Genomic DNA, 22370 nt, shown 5'->3' on the forward strand with positions numbered 1-22370 from the left:
GTTTCATATGTTGGTAAATAACATTCATTCTTCCCAGTGAATAATATTTGTTCACTAATAAATGACTATATGTTTTTTTAATATTTTTTCAGTAAGGGAGATAAGTATGAAGGTGACTGGGAGAGTGACATGAGACATGGTGTTGGTGATATGAGATATGTGGATGGAACTGTTTATGAGGTATATTATATAAAACATTAGGTCCTTCAACCATTTAATCTGCTGGATTCCTTAACCCATTACTTCATATACACGCCTTTTAACGCCTTTTTCACCCCCCCCCCCCTTTTTTGTTGTCTCAAATGATGAAAAAATGCCTTATTTAGGCCCCAAACACTTGGTTTTGTTTGAGAAATGTTGTTAAAAAAAGTGACCTCTTTTTCGGCGCGGCCCCCCAACCAAAAGATACATCAGGGGGTTGCCAGAAGGGGGATGTGCCCCCTTCTGTTTGGGGGGTTTGAAGGGGGGCGGAGTCCCCCTCATCGCCAAGAAAATTTTGGGCTTGTGAGAGGCTGTAAATGACCCCAGATTGATCATAAGGTAACGTGTAAGCAACGCTGAAAAGCATTTGACTCTATCTCAATCCATTGAGAAGTTGCAGCACTTTGAAATCAATTTTGATGGAAAAAATCAACGCAAAATAGTGATTTTTGGCAATTTTGAGATGTCCCCTCGTTGCCATGGTAACAGAAATTTAAGCCTGAGCATGTTGTTGCAAGGGCAATGGTCCAGTCAACATTTGTGCCAAGTTTGATTAGTGTTGAAGCAGTTTTTATAGTATTATAGCAATTTGAACTTGTAACGGGAGACTTTTCAATGAAAACAGCCATTTTTCACAAAATGCTCATGAAGCAATGGGTTAATGAAAAAAATAAAAAAATCTACAAAACAACAATTTTTCATCAAATTTATATGACAGGCCATGTTTAAACATGAAAAAACGCGATTTAGGGTAATTTCAAGTATTTTCATCATTTTCTGTTAACCCATTACTTCATATACACGCCTTTTAACGCCTTTTTCACCCCCCCCCTTTTTGTTGTCTCAAATGATGAAAAAATGCCTTATTTAGGCCCCAAACACTTGGTTTTGTTTGAGAAATGTTGTTAAAAAAAGTGACCTCTTTTTCGGCGCGGCCCCCCAACCAAAAGATACATCAGGGGGTTGCCAGAAGGGGGATGTGCCCCCTTCTGTTTGGGGGGTTTGAAGGGGGGCGGAGTCCCCCTCATCGCCAAGAAAATTTTGGGCTTGTGAGAGGCTGTAAATGACCCCAGATTGATCATAAGGTAACGTGTAAGCAACGCTGAAAAGCGTTTGACTCTATCTCAATCCATTGAGAAGTTGCAGCACTTTGAAATCAATTTTGATGGAAAAAATCAACGCAAAATAGTGATTTTTGGCAATTTTGAGATGTCCCCTCGTTGCCATGGTAACAGAAAATTTAAGCCTGAGCATGTTGTTGCAAGGGCAATGGTCCAGTCAACATTTGTGCCAAGTTTGATTAGTGTTGAAGCAGTTTTTATAGTATTATAGCAATTTGAACTTGTAACGGGAGACTTTTCAATGAAAACAGCCATTTTTCACAAAATGCTCATGAAGCAATGGGTTAATGAAAAAAATAAAAAAATCTACAAAACATCAATTTTTCTTCAAATTTATATGACAGGCCATGTGTAAACATGAAAAAACGCGATTTAGGGTAATTTCAAGTATTTTCATCATTTTCTGTTAACCCATTACTTCATATACACGCCTTTTAACGCCTTTTTCACCCCCCCCTTTTTTGTTGTCTCAAATGATGAAAAAATGCCTTATTTAGGCCCCAAACACTTGTTTTTGTTTGAGAAATGTTGTTAAAAAAAGTGACCTCTTTTTCGGCGCGGCCCCCCAACCAAAAGATACATCAGGGGGTTGCCAGAAGGGGGATGTACCCCCTTCTGTTTGGGGGGTTTGAAGGGGGGCGGAGTCCCCCTCATCGCCAAGAAAATTTTGGACTTGTGACAGGCTGTAAATGACCCCAGATTGATCATAAGGTAACGTGTAACCAACGCTGAAAAGCATTTGACTCTATGTCAATCCATTGAGAAGTTGCAGCACTTTGAAATCAATTTTGATGGAAAAAATCAACGCAAAATAGTGATTTTTGGCAATTTTGAGATGTCCCCTCGTTGCCATGGTAACAGAAAATTTAAGCCTGAGCATGTTGTTGCAAGGGCAATTGTCCAGTCAACATTTGTGCCAAGTTTGATTAGTGTTGAAGCAGTTTTTATAGTATTATAGCAATTTGAACTTGTAACGGGAGACTTTTCAATGAAAACAGCCATTTTTCACAAAATGCTCATGAAGCAATGGGTTAAATGGACTTGTCCAAATTCACGTTTTGGAAATGATATATATAACAAAATGAAAATTTGAAGTTGTATGGTCAGCCAACAGTATAGAGATTGGTCAGACTGCATGATGTACAGGTTCGTCCTGCTGCTAATCACTGATCACTTTTGGTTCCAGCAGGTTAAGTGTTAAATCTAGAAATTTTAAAACCATTAAATTTATATTTATCCAGCTAGGCTTCTTTTGTGTCTATTTGAATTTATATATACTTGCCATCGGTTGCCCATATGGGCGAGTCCTCAAGAAGAGTTTTAGTCATTTTATATTTTGGAGGACAGTGCAATATACAGAAAGATGTCCCAATACCAGAAGCTTCTGGTTCTTTAGCATGTCATGTGTTTTAAGCACTCATACACAGGACCTCCATTTAAAGTCTCATCCCAAAGACTGATTAGAAAAGGAATCAAACCCACTATGTCATGATTAAAAATCTCGCGCTCTTACCAATTGAGCTATGTAGGCTGGCTAGGTTTCTTAAGGCAGGTAGTTCTATATAGATGCCCACTTGTGCCTGAAATAATACATAAAGTGTTTAAAAAAAGATAAGGCAATTATAAAAGAAAATGTTTATAATCTGATGGACTTGTAACTGCTTCCTCTGTAGTATAAAGCCAATGCTTAACATTGCAAATAAGGTTATTTATTGAATTTACAAACAAGTATTCCAGATAAGTTCTCATAAAGTATTTGGAAATTACAGATGTTGTATCATGAAATTCATATGCACGTGATAATGTATGCATAAATGATAGCATAATAAAACTATACAATGAACAGTAAGTATTTCCATTGAAGAGATAACTATTTGTATAGATATGTTTTTATACAGGGCGAGTTTGAAGATGACAATTTTAATGGTGAAGGTACTATGAGGCATTGCTCTGGCCTCGTGTACAATGGCTGCTGGGTCAATGGAAGTCCAACTGTTTTACCAACAAAACTAGTCATTGTAAATTCTACTGGGAAAGAACCGGTAGAAATCATACTCGGACAACCATTTGATATCCATGTGAAATGTGTAACAGAGAGTGGAGAAGTTGTTGAAGGTAACAAAAACAAAAAGGAAAAGATTTTATGATATGTCATTACTTTTTGTGTATGCCCCTTTGAGATATCTTTGAATATTTGGTTCTTCAGAATTCAATGCAAATGTTTTTAAGTTTGAAAATATATCAAGGATCAATCTGATTATTTGATTTTTGAGAATCTGATTGTCAATTTTATACACCCTTAATATAAAGGTATGGGCATATTTATTTATGATTCTGGTTGATAATAGATTATAAGCTTGTCTGCTCTGAAGAAAAAGTCACCTTTTATAATTGTTGAGTCACCATTTTTGTCATGCAAAAACTTTCATGTAGACTATTTCTCAAACACTTAAAGGTATCAGCATTGTTCTTGCATAACTTTCTTATCATGATAAGGCTCAATTGTAAGACAGTAGGCATTATTCTAAAAGTTATATTTTTCCAGTAATGCCCCTTCTTTACTTAAAATTTTTGGCAAAAATTATTGAATTTCATTAAGGAGAGGGATTTCAAAACTATTAACAGTATCAACATGAAACTTTGATTTCTTGCTTATTATAACAAGACACAATTGTTAGACATGTGGTACCCTTCTGAAAAATTAAATATTTGTCAAAATTTATTATTTAGCACAACGATATGAAAACTATCAAAGGTTTTCACACAGAATTTGTAATGCTGAATAAAACTATGTGCATTGTAAGACAATCTGCTAATTGTAAAATACAATATTTTAAGAATTATGCCTTTTTTTCAATGGGAATATTTGTAAAAATTGACAACTGATAGAAAATTTTGAAAACTGTCATTCTTGGTATACTTGTTTTTGGGGACAAGGTACATTTGTAGGACGAGGGGAATGACTGAATGATCAGTATTATGTAGAGTAATCCCACTTTATCATATTGAAAATAAACTTTTGTATCGTTTCCAATATTTTGAACATTCACAATCTCAAATAATCAATTTTATGGTATGTGTGCTGTTTTTTCTAAACAAAGTTGATATTTAAGTCAGTTTCTAGGGAATGTGTTTCATCATGTGTCTTTGATATTAATGCATCATCAGGAGGTGTTCCATATATTTTAGTTTACATATATTATAGTTGACAGTCGGAGAGAGTTACGCATCACTGCAGGATTTAAACATATCAAAGCAAAGAAAGGCACAGCATTGTTTGATCTAATAGAGGAATATGAGGAGAAGCCAATGACTACACCATAGTAAGTTTTACTATCAGGTTATACAGCCAGGTTTAACTACCATGTTTTACTACCAGGTAACGTTACCAGATTTTGCTATGAGGTTATACCACCAAGTTATACTACCAGTTTGTACTACAGCTCATACCACCAAGTTATACTACCAGGTTATACTACCAGTTCATACCAACAGGTTTTACTACCAGGTTTTACTACCAGTTCATACCAACAGGTTTTACTACCAGGTTTTACTACCCGGTTTTACTATCAGATTTTACTACCAGGTTATACTACCAAGTTATACTACCAGGTTTTACTATCAGATTTTACTACCAGTTTATACTACCAGGTTTTAAAATGTACTTACAATGAATAAGTGTTTTATGACAGAATTTTTCATGTAGGAATTGTGATCCGTCTCATTTAAAAAAAAAATCTGGTTCTTTTAGATCATTTGTTCAATTTCTTTGTACAATGTTGTAGTAAATTTTCGTGTTTGTATGGCTTGTTTATTAATTTTGTAGATATTTCAAAAGTTCTTAAGCAGGTGTTACTGGCTGCAAGTGGTTTTGATAACTTCAGGAATGCTTAATAAATTAAGAATATTTGTTTATTTTATGCATATAATAAATGGAACAGATTTGAATATAAATCTCATGTATGTATATTTTATATTTCAGTTACGAAGTGCTACAATACCCACTGACAGATTTTATTATAGAGGAGGATGAACCTGATGAAGATGAGCCCGAGGAACTCAGGGAAGAGAATGAAGATGTCATTGATGATGTAAATAAATTAGGTGAGAAAATTATTTGTGTAACCAAGATTCGTTTTTCTGATCCTAGAAATGAAATATACAATGTTATGTACTGCATCAATGTTTTTTATTTTCCGTACAAGTAGGTGGCAGTATATATTCTTTTTATTACTTTGACAAACATGTTGTCCCTCAACAATTACTGGAAAACATTCAATTTTGAAAATCCTGGTTATTTGGTTATTATTCCTTTTTAGCTCGACTTTTCTATGAAAAGGGGAGCTATCCTACTCGCCCCGGCGTCGGCGTCGGCGTTAGCGTTGGCGTCACACCTTGGTTAAGTTTTTCGTACCACCCCACTTTATTTCAGAAGTATTACAAGTATGGCTTTGAAACTTACCATACTTGTTCACCATCATAACCTCCATCTACAGACAAGAGTACATAACTCTGTCAAGGTTTTTGACAGAATTATGGCCCTTTTTTGACTTAGAAAGTGTATTGAGCTTGGTTAAGTTTTTTGTACCACCTCACTTTATTTCAAAACCATTGGAGGTATTGCTTTGAAACTGACCATACTTGTTTACCATCACGACCTTCATCAACAGACAAGAGGACATAACTCTGTCAAGGTTTTTGACAGAATTATGCCCTTTTTGACTTAGAAAATACATTGAATATGGGTAAAATCCACTTATTGCCTTAACCCTTTGAGATATTGCTTTGAAACTTTTAATGCTATTTCACATCATTACCCCCATCTGTACGCAAGAGAAGGTAACTCTGTCAAGGATTTGTTTTAAAAATTAAGGCCTTTTATCGACTTAGAATCTTGGTTAAGTTTTTAGTACCAGTCCACTTTTTGACTGAACTGTTTGAGATATTAATTTGAAAGTTGGAATACTTGTTTACAATCATGATTCCCAAACATGTCCAGGAGAAGGTAATTCTGTCAAAGATTTTATTTGAATTATGGCCCTTAACTGTCAATGTTTTGTATTATAGGCAAGCACTAAAAAACTTAAAAAATCTAAAAAAATTCATTCCTATCCACTTGTTCACTTTACCATAAATTATGTCATATAAACATTGCTGTAATATTCAAGGGTATCAAACAACTAGTTATTTTTCTCTTTTTGTACTTGAAATTAAAATCAGTAGTATATGCATATTTCACATTTTATCTCGCCTATTTGATTGGTGGACAAGTTACACAATTCAGTAAAATAATTCTTCACTAAATATCTTAATGCTCATGGCCATTGTTCACTTTAAAAATACAGAGATTCTTGTATTGCCTTTTACTGCAAAAACTTTTTTTATTGGCAAGCAATAAAAAAGTCGAGCGCGCTGTCTTACGGACAGCTCTTGTTTTGTACTGGAAAAGGATTTTTTTTAGTATTTTATCATATATGTGTAGACTGATATGATCTTTTAAGCTTTTTTTATAAGTATGGCAAATTATAAGTTTTTATTTTATTTTCAATTATTTATTTATATTTTTTTTTTATTTCCTGCTCCTCTTAGTGTAGATATAAAATCTAATTGAGGAATATAAGGAGAATCCTTTGAGTTATAATACCAAGCTTATTACAATGTATATATGATATAACACATAATTTAATTACCTCTGTGGCATACTGCTATACATTTATTTTCAGAATTTAATATTTCTCGTAGACCAACCCTTGTCAGTATGAATAGTTCATTAAGCTTGATAAGTGCAAGTATGTTCCGTTGTGAATCAAACAATCACATACAATTTATGTTACCACTGTTATTTTATAACTCCCTTTCACAGCAGAATGTTTATAATTTCTTACTACCAGCCTTCACCATCTAACTTTCCCATCCCCTTAATTTAATTCACATCCTTGTTATTGTTTGATTTGATGTAAAAAAAAATCAAACCACATACATTTTCCCCTTAATTTAATTCACATCCTTGTTATTGTTTGATTTGATGTAAAAAAAAATCAAACCACATACATGTACCTCATTAAGGTATGTTGTTGATTTTACTTTGGATCTCACTTTTGCATGATATTTGGAGACCTTATATCTTCCATACAAGCATAATTTGAAAGCTGCTTATTAGTATCACATTTTAGGAAGTCCCAATTAATCTTTTGCCTTTGTTACAATTAATTATGTCATAGCTCAAAATATATCAAGTTTTGATAATCATATGTTCAGTTTCCTGATTGTAATAAACTGCATAATAACTCAATTTTTATCAAGGTGTCATTTTTGAATTATCAATTTTTTTTCTTGAACTATACTCATAGACTTGATTTATAAGTAATTGATTTTAAGTCAGTATATTATGTTGATATACTGGGTAAGGAAATCAATAGATATATGTACATGTAGAAAATTTACTAATGCAATGAAGTCAGTAATCATGTCTGTAACTGATTGATTAAACATTCATTGTAGGGTGCCCCTTAATTGATTCATTAAGCATCTTTTATGAAAAGTTAAAATAGATATGTATGGAGAATATATTGTGAGGAAAAACTCATTAGAAATTTCATTGATTTTTATTATTTACATGATTAAAGCTGAAGAAAATGGTGAGAATGCTATAACAGAACAGTTGGAGGAGGGCAAGGAAGAAACTGGTAAAGAAAGTGTCATGTCAGAGACCGCACAGACAGAACAAAGATTAGAAAGTGCCTTAGAGAGACAAACAAGTATACCAGAAACACCCATGTCTGGTCTTACATCAGGTCAGTGCTTTTTGTAACACTCATGTCTGGTCTTACATCAGGTCAGTGCTTATTGTAACACCCATGTTTGGTCTTACATCAGGTCAGTACTTATTGTTTCACCAGTGTCTGGTCTAACATCAGGTCAGTGCTTATTGTTTCACTCATTTCTGGTCTTACATCAGGTCAGTGCTTATTGTAACACCCATGTCTGGTCTTACATCAGGTCAGTGCTTATTGTAACACCCATGTCTGGTCTTACATCAGGTCAGTGCTTATTGTAACACCCATGTCTGGTCTTACATCAGGCCTGTGCTCATTGTAACACCTATGTCTGGTCTAACATCAGGTCAGTGCTTATTGTTTCACCCATTTCTGGTCTTACATCAGGTCAGTGCTTATTGTAACACCCATGTCTAGTCTTACATCAGGTCAGTGCTTATTGTAACACCCATGTCTGGTCTAACATCAGGCCTGTGCTCATTGTAACAGTATAAACTCATTAGAGAAGAATAAGGACTTGCCTATGTTATCTGTTAGAGTCTTTCCCATCAAATAGATCCAGTCTTTATACTGTTGACTGCTGAATTTAAGCATCTTGACATTTTCAAAAAGTTACTCATAGACCAATTACCTGAACAATCTTTTTCTTTTCTTGCTGTTTGGTAATGCATAAGATTATAGTGATTTATTATTTTGTGTGGAAGTCAAAATACTTCTTTGTTTACATTTTGCTACTTTTATGACACATTATTTTACATTCATTGCTACTTTCTTCAGGTAACACGTATCTTACATGCTCTAAAACCATTATTTAATTGTTATAAAATTCATATTTGCTCTTTTTAAAGAAGTAAAACATTATTCATTTCTGAAGGATAATGTGCCTTTAACTATGTCATTTGTAATGTAGGGAACTTTTTTCAAGGGTAATGTGCTGTAAATCATTGTCAGATATAGATTTAAGATTTTTAACCTTTTTAGAGGAATGCTTAACATAGAATTTTATATTTTCTTTTGATAAACTTTTCAAATTTTCTTTTCAGTTACTCCAGCTTCAATGCTTGAAAGCTCATTATTAGAGAAAGATTCACGCCCATTACCACCACCTGTGTCCAATAAACGCTCAGAAAAGGGTGAATGTGAGTGGAAAAACATTCAGCTTGCTCAAGCCCCTCCCAGGTTCCCGCCTTTTGTTGCTCTTGATGAAGAGGAAAGGAAACTTAGGGCTCGTCAAAATAAACAAGGTGGGATCACAGTTCATTACTTGCATATTTAATTGTTTAACTATCAGTTAAGTTTTCATTGAAGTAAATTTTTCTGTTTTCATTACTTTCCAATTTTATATTTGTATTATTTGTTTTGTTTTTTCTACATTAGTAAAGCACATGTGTTCATTTTAAATAACGCATTCATTTTTAAAAGAAAAAATAATGAAATTGCATTTCTAGTATTTATTTAAATACTTAAAGCCAACAGTTGAGACTCAAGAGGTAATGATAAAGTAATAGTTCAGGACATTTCAAAAGTTCAAACACTGGACAAGGCATGCATTCAAACCATGGACAGGTCCGGATTTCAAACCATTTGCAGGACTTAAGTCCAAACTTTTAGCAGGTCCCAAAGTTATACCCATAAGATAGTCACCAGTTTAAAGTCTGGGTATGTTGTGAGTTGAAACTCAGAAAAGATCAGTATTTAAAACCAGGGTAGGTTGCATGTTTAAACCTGGACAGACAACAATTTCAAACCTTTGACAGTTAAAAAATTCAAAGGAAGGTCATGATTTTAAATCTCAGGGATATGTTGAAAACTCAAACCTTGGTAAGGTTGCCTGTGCAAAACTAAGGCAAATCATGACTTCAATTAGTTCAAATCAGCAGAAGTCTGTAAGAAATCAGTTAGTACTGATACCAAATTACATAAACATTTCTTGTATACACACCAGCACTAAATTCTTGAGTGTTGGCTTGTTACTCTAATCAGTGAATTATAATTATATTTTCTTAATGAATAAACTTAAAAGACAGATGTTATTTATAGCAAACATATATCATATTTTCCTTTTTTAAACTTAACATTGATTTTATTTATTTTTTTATTAATAATTCAACATTTGTTTTCGTTATACATTTCACTTCAGATCAAGGTAGTGTTTTTTTTTATTTAGTTTAAAAAAGTGTCTTTCTCACAGAATTGTTAACATTTGTAAGCATGCCTTTGGCAGTGGGGTGTTTGTTATATTAGAATAATTTATTAAATCACAGTTATTTCCCTTCATTAATATAGTTTTGAGTACTATTTTTTTTCTTCTTAAAATTGCTACTACATGTGAGACAGGCACTTTCAGTATATTTATTTTATGTATTTCTGCACACAACTTATGTGTACTGGCATGCGAGCAGTTCCCGTACAGAAGCAGTACCCGTATTTTTCATTTAAACGCTTGATTTTTACTTGCATTCTTCAAAAATTCATTTCAAATTAAGCAGATACATAAACAAGACAAAATCTAAGTGTCAGTTCGGTAGTACGTATAAAAAGTCTCATTTTAAATCACTTTCACCTGTGCGTCGTCAAAACGTGACCTTGTTTTCTCTGGGGGATTCCGTCCTTGCGCGCATGCGCAAAAATACTTACACGTGAGGCTTGTTAAAGGGTTTTCCACTAATACCACCTGTTTACAGATAAGTAGGCAATGTGATGAAAACTTGTTTAATTATCAGAATTTTGACCAATATTACTATATAAAATAATTTTATGGCTTTGATGCGTAAAATATCATGCATACAAGCATGCTATTGCATGTGAATGCGTTGGGGTAATGGTACCGGTATAATAGATACCCGCGTTTAGTCTACGCTCTATTTCCTGAATTACATCCATTTATCTCTTAGATAATGGTCTGTTCAACAATTGTAAATGAAAAATAGGTCCGATATAATAAAATTATATAATTACAATGGGTTAGATTTTATGTACGGGAACTACTTCTCTTCATACAAAATAATGGATAATTTCGGTACCCCATTTGAGGCCTCATAAGTAAGGGTTATTCTATGTTTAGAACATGATGGAATTTCCATGATTTGTGTTACGAGCCGAATATTGATGTGTAACATTTAAATTTTGGTGAGTGATCGTAATAAAAAATAATGTTTAAGTAACTATGATTTTTGTACGGGAACTGCTCGCATGCCAGTAATATGCAATTTTTAATTTATTTTAGATGTTATTATGCTTACTTAAAATAAACACATAATAACTATATTAATAAGATTTAAAATATCTTTATAATTCTCAGACTATCAGTATTTGTCTTTAGTGAAACATAATACAATAAACTTTTTACTGTAAACTTAAACTAAACTTCAGGTATATCACATCACTTATTGAAAAGATATCACTTACCACCACTTAGTAAATTAGGGGCTTTAAATATAAGCTTAATACTGCTCTTCTCTGCTAATAATAACTTACAAAAGCTTATTGTGAGGTTACAATCAAATAACATCACATCATAATGTAGTATGATGGTTATTTAAGCTTCATATCATAATGTTAAGTTAATCTACAGGGAGTTTTTATTTTCACATTAATACATTTTGTTCTTTATTTTCAATTTTGAATCAATGCTAGTTACTTTGTTCAAGTAATACATTCATCATAATTTGAGGCCATGGTCTTGTTACCTTGTTCCTGAATATAACCTGCTTAAATGAATAGGGAGAGCATCAAATTTGTACTTCAGGGGTCCATGATCTGACAAGGAAAATTTCTCTATGGCAAGTGATCCCAGACATTGTGTCTAATGGCCGTTGTCTCTTATGGCTGGTCAAGAAATCATATGAAATCAGTAGTTGGTCTTGCAAAGAAATTTGTATTAAATTATTAATGGTTAGATATCCAGGAAAGCCTTTTTGGAGTTCTGACCACTGAGATATGCCAAAAAATGTGTAAAAAATCAGATTGAAACCAAAACAGACAAACATGGTCCTGATCTGACACTTAAGCACTGATTAGTTCCAGGAACCAGAATTGAGAGAGGTGGTTTAAATAAGTTGTAAGCTAAAAATCAAGTTAATGTGTTTAATCTTTAACTTGCTGCCAGCTACTGAATCTGCCCATGCAACCGGTGTCAACCCAGCTGGCACATCCTTGTTGCCTGATCATGGTCAGTGCACTGTTTCACTATTCAGTCTGTGTTTGTTTTGAAATGTCCCCTAAAATTGAAGAAAAGTTTTGTTGTGATTAAGAGATGGACAAAGTCCATTTAAGGTATTAAGCAAGGTACTGTGAATTCACATAAATTCGAGGGCATGAAATTTCGTGGTTTTTGTCAAAAAGGACATTTTCGTGGGTTCTTAAATTCGTTGATTTTTATTTTCTTATAGTCCCCGTTATGTGTTTATGCAGAAGCAACATTTTTTCCCCGAAGTTTTAGAAAGCATTTTGAAGACATTTCATCAATGTTTCTGTCAAGTTTCTTAAATATTATATTATGTTAAATATTATAACCCTAAACTACTTATTTATGAAACCTGCATCTTACCTGATTATCTATATACCTTTGCAACACGATAATCGGCTGCAAGTTTGTTATATATAGACACGAGATTAGAAATAAAACATTGTAAGACCTATTTGTTAGTATTAAAGTTTGTTGGATCTTAAATTCGTGGATTGACCAACCCACGAAAACCACAAAAATTAGTGCCCCACGAATAATAATGATTTTGCAGTAAGTGTTTTAACTAAATTAAACCTTGTAAGTGCAAACTTTCCTTATCAACTAGATTTTTAATTAAGATCAATAATCTATCATTAAAATTACTTTTATACTACAACATTTCAGTCATATACTAATATAAAAATGACCACAAAATTCTTATTTATGCTTGATTGTCTGTATATTTGCTTACTTTGTCCTAATAATTTCTCAGATCATTTTCCACTTGTCATTATATGAGCCGTGCCTTGACAAAACCAACATAATGCGTTTGCGACCAGCATGGATCCAGACCAGCCTGCGCATCCGCGCAGTCTGATCAAGATCCATGCTGTTCGCTATCAGTTTCCCTACTTGTAATAGGGTTTGTAAGCGAACAGCATGGATCCTGATCAGACTGCGCGGATGCGCAGGCTGGTCTGGATCCATGCTGGTCGCAAACCCACTATGTTGGTTTTGTCATGACGCGGCTCATATATTTGTATATTGTATGTATATTTGTATACATTATTTCAGATGTAACAATAGGTTACAGGAAAAAAAGTGTTGCTGGCATGTGTATGTTGATTTATTTAAGGAATCAGATTTCCTTTTTTTATCAGTTTATCCTGTCCCACAAAATGGTCAGATATATTTTTATTGATACAATGAAAAGTTGATCCATAGATTTGAAATCAGTATCATCTGATCCATAGATTTTGAAATTATATCACTAAATGAACACTTTTATGTCTTCTATGAATTTTCCTACATCGTTATCTGAGACTTTTCATTGTATATATAATACTTTAAATGTATCTGACCAATTAAACAGAATTTTATGGGTAGGGGAGTTAATACTAAAATGTTATTGTTATAGCATGCAGACAAATGTTATCTCCCTTTAACAATAAAGGAAGTAATACAACTCTGGATTTTCTTTATCTATAGTGTTTTTTGTGTTAACTAGGTTGTTTGTGTTAAAAATCTTTTAAACTAGACTAAGACATCATATACAAAAATATTTTATATTTAAACTTTGAATTGAATTTTTTGTCTTATTTTCTTATTTATTAAACATAATCTGTAAATTTGTTTCAAAGCAAAAATGGAACTTTTAAGCTATTACATTCAAAGCAAACAGTTCTAAATACAAAATGGGACAAGTTCATAGTTCATCTTTACGATCATATAGGGAATCTGACGTTAATAAAATTTAGCGTCTGATATTGCAAGAAAAGTTCCGGTAGGAGAAAATAGTAAAAAATAATAATAATTTGTTCAACAAAAACTTTGAGAAATCCTACACTAATAGCATGCCACATACTGTTATATATGTATGTATATATCAGGAATAACTTAATTATAACTGTCATTCATGTATATACATATAAGTTCTCCCTTATTTCATTTTACTAACAGTAACATGCCATTTACTTTATAGAATTATATTTATGAAGCATTGATTTAAAACATATCATTAGCCTGAGGGGGCTTTTTCTAACTTTCATGTTCTAAATTTGTTTAGGAAGAAAAATAAATTGTTGTGCTTGACCACCAAAGCCAAATGATTAGATTGGAGTTTAGATAGCTTAAAGATTATTTAAAAACTGTTGTTTGGCTTTAAGGGGTATTTTGTTGCCAGTTTTTGGTAATTAAACTTCTTTTAGTTATGTGAAACAAAGAAGTGGATGTGAAATTTTAATGAAAGCCCTCTTGGAATAATATGTGTTTTGTTTTTTTATCACATGCTCATTAGTGAAGATGTTATAACTAATTTATGTTCAGTCGCGGAATAAAAAGTTCAGGGTCTTTTTTAGTTAATATGTTATCAATTTGTTAAACCATTCTTTCAGATGCTATGCGCATGAAAAGTCGTTACTCTATCGCTGGAATAAGTATGTCAAATATTTGTGGAGTTTTTTACTTGACCGTCGAGTGAATAACTATTCACGTAATTTACATATTTTGTCACATTCAACTGACTTTTCTTTTCAAAATTTTCTAACATTTTCCTTTTTATCTCAATAATTGATTTTGTTAAACACTCTTGTTTACAGATGCATTATGTAAATCAGTCGTTGGATTATGTATGTGGAACTGAATTCCTTCAAAATAATTTTTTCGTGTTATTAATTTAACATTGTCCCATATTATTTACACAACCAAAAATTTGTCCATTCCCTACATGTATAATAATCATTGTCCTTACTGACGGCACATTATTTAATTTCTTGAATTATTTTAGATATTGCAGGTTTGATGTGTTACATTATGATAAATAATGAATTTTCTGATGATAACAATGAAAGTATTTTATATCTGTGTCTATTGTGTATAAACACTTCAGTAGTCGAGCTCTGGTGAGCAATTACTCATTAATTATCATACAGGTATTGTTCAATCAACGGCATATAACTTTTTATCGTCGTAATTAATGAAACCAAACAATTTCTTACTGACCTCAAAAGAACAATTTGCTGATGTGAAATAATGTTACAGTACAATATGAAGACGTTACAGTACAATATGAAGTTATATTTCGTTGGCAGTTTATATTAAAACAGTAACTGTCATTGTAATGGTATTTTAGTGGCTGAAACTCGAGGATTTTACTAAACAAGTCACATGCCTTATTTAATCATTGTCTAGTAAAATCCTCTCCAGTCAAATCAAGCCTGCACTGTTACATTCCATTATTATATTACCTTCTGTTTAAATTTATAGAAAAAAAAAGTAGAAGTAATTCAGATTTAATTTGGCAATGTTACTTTATGTCATATATTGTAAATACATATATTTAACTATTCAGATACTTTAAGAAGATCCAGGTTTTCAGTGATAGGTTCTAGTAGGTTTTACTGCACAAATTTTGGACATACATGATTGAAGTGTTTTTGGGGATTTTTACTTGGCAATGTAATTTGTTTTACAATTTTGAAGTGTTTGAGTCAATTGCACTTGGGAAGAATTTAAAATCACATACATATAAATTTTAAACATAGTGAATTTTAAAATTGCACGACAGGCAGGTGATTTTGATGTTAAAGTGTTAGTTATAATGCATTTTTGCTGAATATTTTTAAAATGACATAATGACCATCCGAAGGTATAATTGTAAGTAAACAGGTGAAAGTCAAAATAAGTTTACATTTTGCCATAATTTCTTTGAATCGCATGAACAATAAATAAATCACATAGCCAAAGGAAATTTCTATAAATGTCCATCAGAATTTACCTGTAACGTTCAATTTATAAAAAAGAGTGGGGCAGTTTTTTTTATTTTATTTTAAGCAGATTTATTTTCTATCCTAAATATTTTTTAAATCACCATAAAAACAGTCAATCCTTTGAAAGATAAAGTTAATTCAGGTCAACTTGACTTAACCTCTATTTAAATAAAGGTGCTTTAAATTGCATCAGACTTAAATATTTTTCATCTGTTGTACTTATATTGAAAATAATTTTTGTGGATAAACTTCAATGCCGGGGGGAAACACCTTGGAGAATACGATGATTGTGAAGTTTCGTAGATCAATATTCTAAAAATACATATTTGTTTAGTTTTGTAATTCGCATGACACAGGCCATTAGAATTAAATGTTTGTTTTTTTGGGTTAATAATAAATTCAACCCAAACATGTATGTCGGGTGGGTTATAAGGTTATGGTTTATTAATTTGTAGGTATTCACTTAAATCTTACATTATATATATATATATATATATATATAGAGAGAGAGAGAGAGAGAGAGAGAGAGAGAGAGAGAGACAACAGTTGTTATGCATACATCAACAATTCTGATATCTGTACAGCTTTATGCGTAATTACAAAGAATAGAGATATATTATTAATATTAAATTTTCAGAAAGTGAAACAGAAACTACTGAAAGTTATGAGGGTAAATTATAGTAAAATAAATGTCTAACTTATGTTTCGTATATCATTGTCATGATTTTAATACTTTATTGTTTAATAATTTTCATTATATATTTTACTGGTAAATGCACAAAAAAGTACAATTTGCATTAACACGGGTGAAAATGTAACTTTGTTCAGTGCACACATTTTTATATATTTTTAAAAGGTTTGTTATTAGCGGGAAATGTGAAATTTATAACACCTTGTCCAATATAATATCATATGTGTTATATGAGTTTTAGAACATTAATATTTTCATTTCATATCTTATTTTTTTTTTCATTTGAAAACTTGTGTCACATTATTTCAAAGAAATTTTATTTGCCTATTTATTAATGCATACAATAAGCGCTTTGCACTTATAGGCAAAGAATTTTGCTTCCCAGATGAACAATCTTTTGTTATTTCAGCACATTTTATGTTTCCTTTAATGTGTCAAAATTATGGTATTCAGCCACAACCTTGATAACTTACATTTCAAGTGATTCTTTACTATTTATATAATGTATTATTGTTCTTAAGTATTCAAAGAATTGGAAATACATTAAGGACGTTTTTGGGAGTGTTCATAGACATATTAGGCAAAATTAAAACTGTTCTATAGAATTTCTTTAAACTTGGCATGTTGTTAGAAATATGATAACAGAACCATTTTAAGTGAAAAAAAATATTTGGGGTCACTATTCTCGTTTTTGACTTATCACATATATGCATATATGTCTACATGAAAACTCCGAAAAACGCCCTTAATGTATATCTATTAAAGGTTAAGGTCACTAATTTGAAGGTAGATCTCCATGGTGATTGTAGAAAAATGTTGGTGGTCTTGGAGACGGGAAATATTTTTATACAACTTTTGTTAATAACTCGGTGTCATTGAGTAACAGCACCATATAGTAATTAGCACCAATTGTTATTAAATGTTAAAAGTTTTATTATATAAAGCATTTTTGAAATTTTCATTTTAAAGGTACAATTATAAGATACCTAATTTTGCTGTAAAAATTGAAAAGAGCATTATCTTAAAATGTGTCCTAGGTGTCAGAAAGTCTATTTAGAAGAGATTATATCTTTGATGACACAATTGAGAATACTGATTTTCCTTGAAATATTAAACTTCCTGTTTCAGATTTTGACAATACTTTTTTAATTGATGTTTTCAGTGGAGGCAAAGAGGTTGAACCGTGTATCACATGATGAGAGGTACGCGAGGATCGGTGAGTATTAGCTGAACACTTGTTACAGTTACTCCTTATAACATTGTCATAGTCCTTTAAAAACATTCCTGTTTAAGTAATACATATTTCCTCAAGGTTATATCAATGAATATTAAACAAATTGAAATAAGCAGGCTTCTAAGTTTACACCTGGAATTATGGGTTTAGTTTTAGTATTTGGACTTGTCAGTCAGATGTGTCAGTAAAGTGTGACAGTGTGTGATATTATAATGATGTGATATTCCAGTGAAGCAGTTCCTAGCAATGATAAATCAACTTGGAGCTATATGTTATCATGCTTCCCCTTGGCCACAAAGGTCATAGAAAATGTCCTAGAGTGAAAAAATATAATGCAGCTTAACTGGGACTGAAATATTTGAGGACCCTCTGAACACTGTACAGCACCAGTGCTGACTGAACTACCCAGCCATTTACACAATATCTCCTAGCTATTAGACAATTCAGTACCATGACACAGTTTAAAATAATGTATATGTGTGTTATAAAATTATATATATAAAATTCAGGTGAATATGTTATAATGGTGCATGATGTTACAAACCCACCATTCATGGGCAAAACTTTAGATCCAGCCTTTATATTAATGAAATTGAAAAAGCCTAAGAGGGAAAAGAAACCTAAAGAAGTGAAACCAAAGTAAGTATTAAGCTTTCAAAAGGAACTTTATTTGTTTTCTTTTGGACTAATCTAATATATTTTCAATATTTTTGACATTATATAGAATAATAGATATGATATTAAGATTTACATGAACTTATTGTTTTATTTTCCAAAATTTAATGACTTACACCAGACTAAGAAAGTGAAGTTCATTTAATGATATCTGATTCATGTTTAACATACATATAGAATAATTTCCCTTTTTTTCTGTATTTTGATTTTATTCATCAGGAACATAGGGATGAAATTTCAAACTTTAAATAAAATTTTGATTTAAATTTGAAAAAAAAACACATCCAAATTTCTTCCTGTATTCATCATTTTAAAAGAGTAAATCAGCCCAGAAAATTGTATTCTCTCTTAAGAAACATAATAAAATTTTAGATTTTTTTTGTTATTTAATTGATTAATGATTTTAATTTATGGTATTTTAAAAAAGTATTATTTAATTATCAATTTCATTATGTTTATTTATAGGAAGAGAAAGTATGTATTTAGTCACTTGGTAGTTTGGGGTCTATGGAAAATATATGTTTGTTTGCTCTGTAATGGTTGATTGAAACTAAAAAAAAAATCTTTACTTTTATTTTATGTGTCTCAGTTGTATTTTTTTTCAGTCTTTTGTTTAACTTTTTTTTCAAATTTTAGCTGCATTAAAGGAAAACATTTTAGAGATTGGAATAATTTTTTCTGTTAGAAGATGTTTTTTTTCCAGTTCTCTTACAGGAAGCACTGACTCTTTTATAAGATATTTGATTTTTGAATGTGTGGAATTCAGAAATTCTACAAATTGTTAAGAAATATTAATATAATATTGAACAGTTACCCTAAAATTGGAATAGGTATTTTACATCATATGTTTTTGACATTTTCCATATTAAGTAGTATAAAGGACTACATTAAGTATACAGATGGCGAGGGGGAGGGGGTTAGGTAGGGCGTTGCAACTACTTTTGATAAGATACTCACTGATTTCAGGAGAGTTACTATTACATGTAAACAGTTTTATATACATTTTTTACCTTGTCTGTTTCAAAAAAAAGGTCAAGCGCTTATGTATGTTCACTGCATTGAAATCATTGTGAAAAAAAACTTTAATATTGCCCATTTTTCAATCATTTTTTAAAGTTATCAACATGAAACTTGGAATATGAAAAAGAGGCATAATTCTGAAAGCTATATTTTTGGAGTTATGCCCGTTTTTAATTTAGAATTTTTGTCAAAATTGGTTGCCCCCTTAACACTGCATGCAGTGCTCTTGCTCTAGAAAATTGTTTGATAATTTGTTCAGTGAGGGTGGGAGCAATAAGTATAAAACAATATTATCCATGAAGTTTAAGAAACAGTTACATGACTGACTTATAGGATTCAGGTTACACTGAGGAAATTAGGAGAAATTTAACAAATAATTTAAATTATACCTACACAATGATATAAGTTCCTGTACTAAAAATTAAGGGAATATTAAGATAATTTTGAGGTTTGGATATTTAGGGTTGGGAAGTTTTTTTTGTTTTGTTTTTTTTTTAAGCAACTACCTGTCAACAAGTACGGCCTCCGTGGTCGAGGGGTTAGAGTCGATGACTTCTAATCCAGTTACCTCTCTGGCGTGGGTTCAATCCCCGGGAGATACTTTGGTAGTTTAGCGCGGAGGAAGGTAGTCTAGTACTGGTGTATCTCTCCAGGAATGATGGTTAGGAAACTACTCGCCTATATGACTGAAATACTGTTGGAAAAAGGCGTAAAATGAAACAAACAAACAACCTGTCAACAATTATACCCTAGCTTTTTGTGAACAGTTGAACTGAATATTGATATGAATCTATTTAATTAGTAATGTCTGTGTAAATATGTGTCACACCAATTAGTCCCAACTTTATATTACATAGTAGTGCTATATCCAAATAGTTATATAGTTTCTTTATCTTATTGTAAGCATTTTGTGTATGGTTCATTTTGCTGATGTAATCAAAATTTTATTGACACATTATTTTAAAAAGGTTATTTCCATGTTTCTTTCATGGTGTTTTTTATCTTTATCATTTTATTCTGATGCGGTTTAATTACTGAGCAAATTAAGAAGATTTATACAGGTTAAAGTCAAACCACATTGTGACTGACATGGTTTTTGGTTTTTATCAGTTATCAAACTTAATGTTTGTTCAAAACCCATCAGGATTGCCTCCTAAAATAAGTTTGTCCATTTCACAAATTCAGCAACTTAACAGTTAACCATAATGAGCCACATCATGACAAAACTAACATAATGCGTTTGTGTCCAGCATGGATCCAGACCAGCCTGCGCATCCGCTCAGTTTGATCAGGAACCATGCTGTTCGCTTACAAACTCTAATACAAATAGAGAAACTGATAGCGAACAGTATGGATCCTGATCAGACTGCGCGGACGCGCAGGCTGGTCTGGATCCATGCTGGTCGCAAACGCATTATGTTGGTTTTGTCGTGACGCGGCTCATATGATGCTCAAGACAGTATAGAAGTTATGAGGCCATGGTTGCTCCAAATTGACTAAATTTGTTTATTTTTCCAAAATTGTTTGTGTCAATGTAACATTACTCTATGATATGCAGTCATATGACTTACTTTTTATTGTCAATAAAAGTGCAAAAAAAGATATACCATATCTGGTTACATGTTAATAGTATAATAATCAACAAACTAGGACAGTTTCTTTGTTTTATTATACCACTTTAATTATCATATACACTTGAGTGTATTTTTAACTTTTTTTCTTGGAATAGGTCAGATTTCGGTAAATTAGTTCACAATTAAGAAATTAAGTGCAGTTCGAGGTTAGATATATTTGAAGGACATTTAAAAGTGTGTTTTTTTGTTTTATTTAATGATTTTACTTGGAATACATTTTTAGCATGAAAGGGAGGAGATAATGTGAAGGTTTGTATAGAGGGAGTGCGCTAGAGGATGAATAGAACTGCTAGATTTGCTTTTGTTTAATAGAAAATTAGTCCAGCTAGAAATTCACTATAAATTAAATAAAGAAGTGAATGACAAAAATAGTATAAGTAAATAGGTTAGAATAGTGCTCTCCCTTTATATTTTATTTTAAGTTTTTAATTTTTTTTTTTTTTTTTTTTTTTATGTTTTATTTTATGTTTTTACTTTTTTACCAATGATTCTATATATAGTTATTTTTTTAATCATTAATTGTTGAATGTTAGACATTCATTAATTGTTGAGCTTTAGGTGACAATAATGATTGTCTCATTCAAATGTACAAACATAAAAAATAATTATCATATTAACAAATATTTATTATATTCAACAATGGTCCTTATATAATGCTTTTTTTTTTCTCTGTAAGTACACTAACAATGTTATGTCTCCATGCCTAAACAGCTAGCATTTTTTATCAGACCCGAGTCACACTTTTTTGATGTCAAATACCATCATGCTGTTTATATTGTCTGTTTTACAGGGGCTTAAATTTACAAAGTAATTTTGATTTCAATCTTCAGTTAAAAAGAAAGATGCTGTTTTATTAATATGTAAATATAAAGAATTTTTGACAGGTTAGATGTCAGTTTGCTTATATAACCGACAACTAGCTGCTTGGGTTATATAAACTGACAACAGGTATATAACCTGCTAAAGATTCTTAATAATATATATTTACTTAACTAAGACTTTATAAAGCATTTTGATTTTTAAAATCCAGTGGATTAAAACGGATGGTGTTCAAATTCATTAGCAAAGCTACCGTATTGACAA

The 22370-nt window shown here is 31.6% G+C and overlaps 1 protein-coding gene across 1 annotated transcript in view; it reads left to right on the plus strand.

Moving 5' to 3' along the window:
- The window catches only part of LOC132739142 (MORN repeat-containing protein 1-like), a gene marked incomplete at its 3' end in the record, with an annotated part of 33157 nt that extends 14560 nt beyond the window's left edge, over positions 1–18597 (plus strand). Inside the window, 10 exon segments of the mRNA XM_060726795.1 lie at positions 93–180; positions 3221–3437; positions 4528–4645; positions 5305–5426; positions 7046–7111; positions 7949–8116; positions 9142–9342; positions 13341–13382; positions 17887–17940; positions 18468–18597. Coding sequence (XP_060582778.1) covers positions 93–180; positions 3221–3437; positions 4528–4645; positions 5305–5426; positions 7046–7111; positions 7949–8116; positions 9142–9342; positions 13341–13382; positions 17887–17940; positions 18468–18597 — 1206 coding nt within the window.
- Between the last annotated feature and the right edge of the window lie 3773 nt (positions 18598–22370).

This window comes from Ruditapes philippinarum, unplaced genomic scaffold (genome assembly GCF_026571515.1).
Source record: "Ruditapes philippinarum isolate M1 unplaced genomic scaffold, ASM2657151v2 ctg1496_1_1_1_1, whole genome shotgun sequence".
In the NCBI taxonomy this organism is placed as follows: domain Eukaryota; kingdom Metazoa; phylum Mollusca; class Bivalvia; order Venerida; family Veneridae; genus Ruditapes; species Ruditapes philippinarum.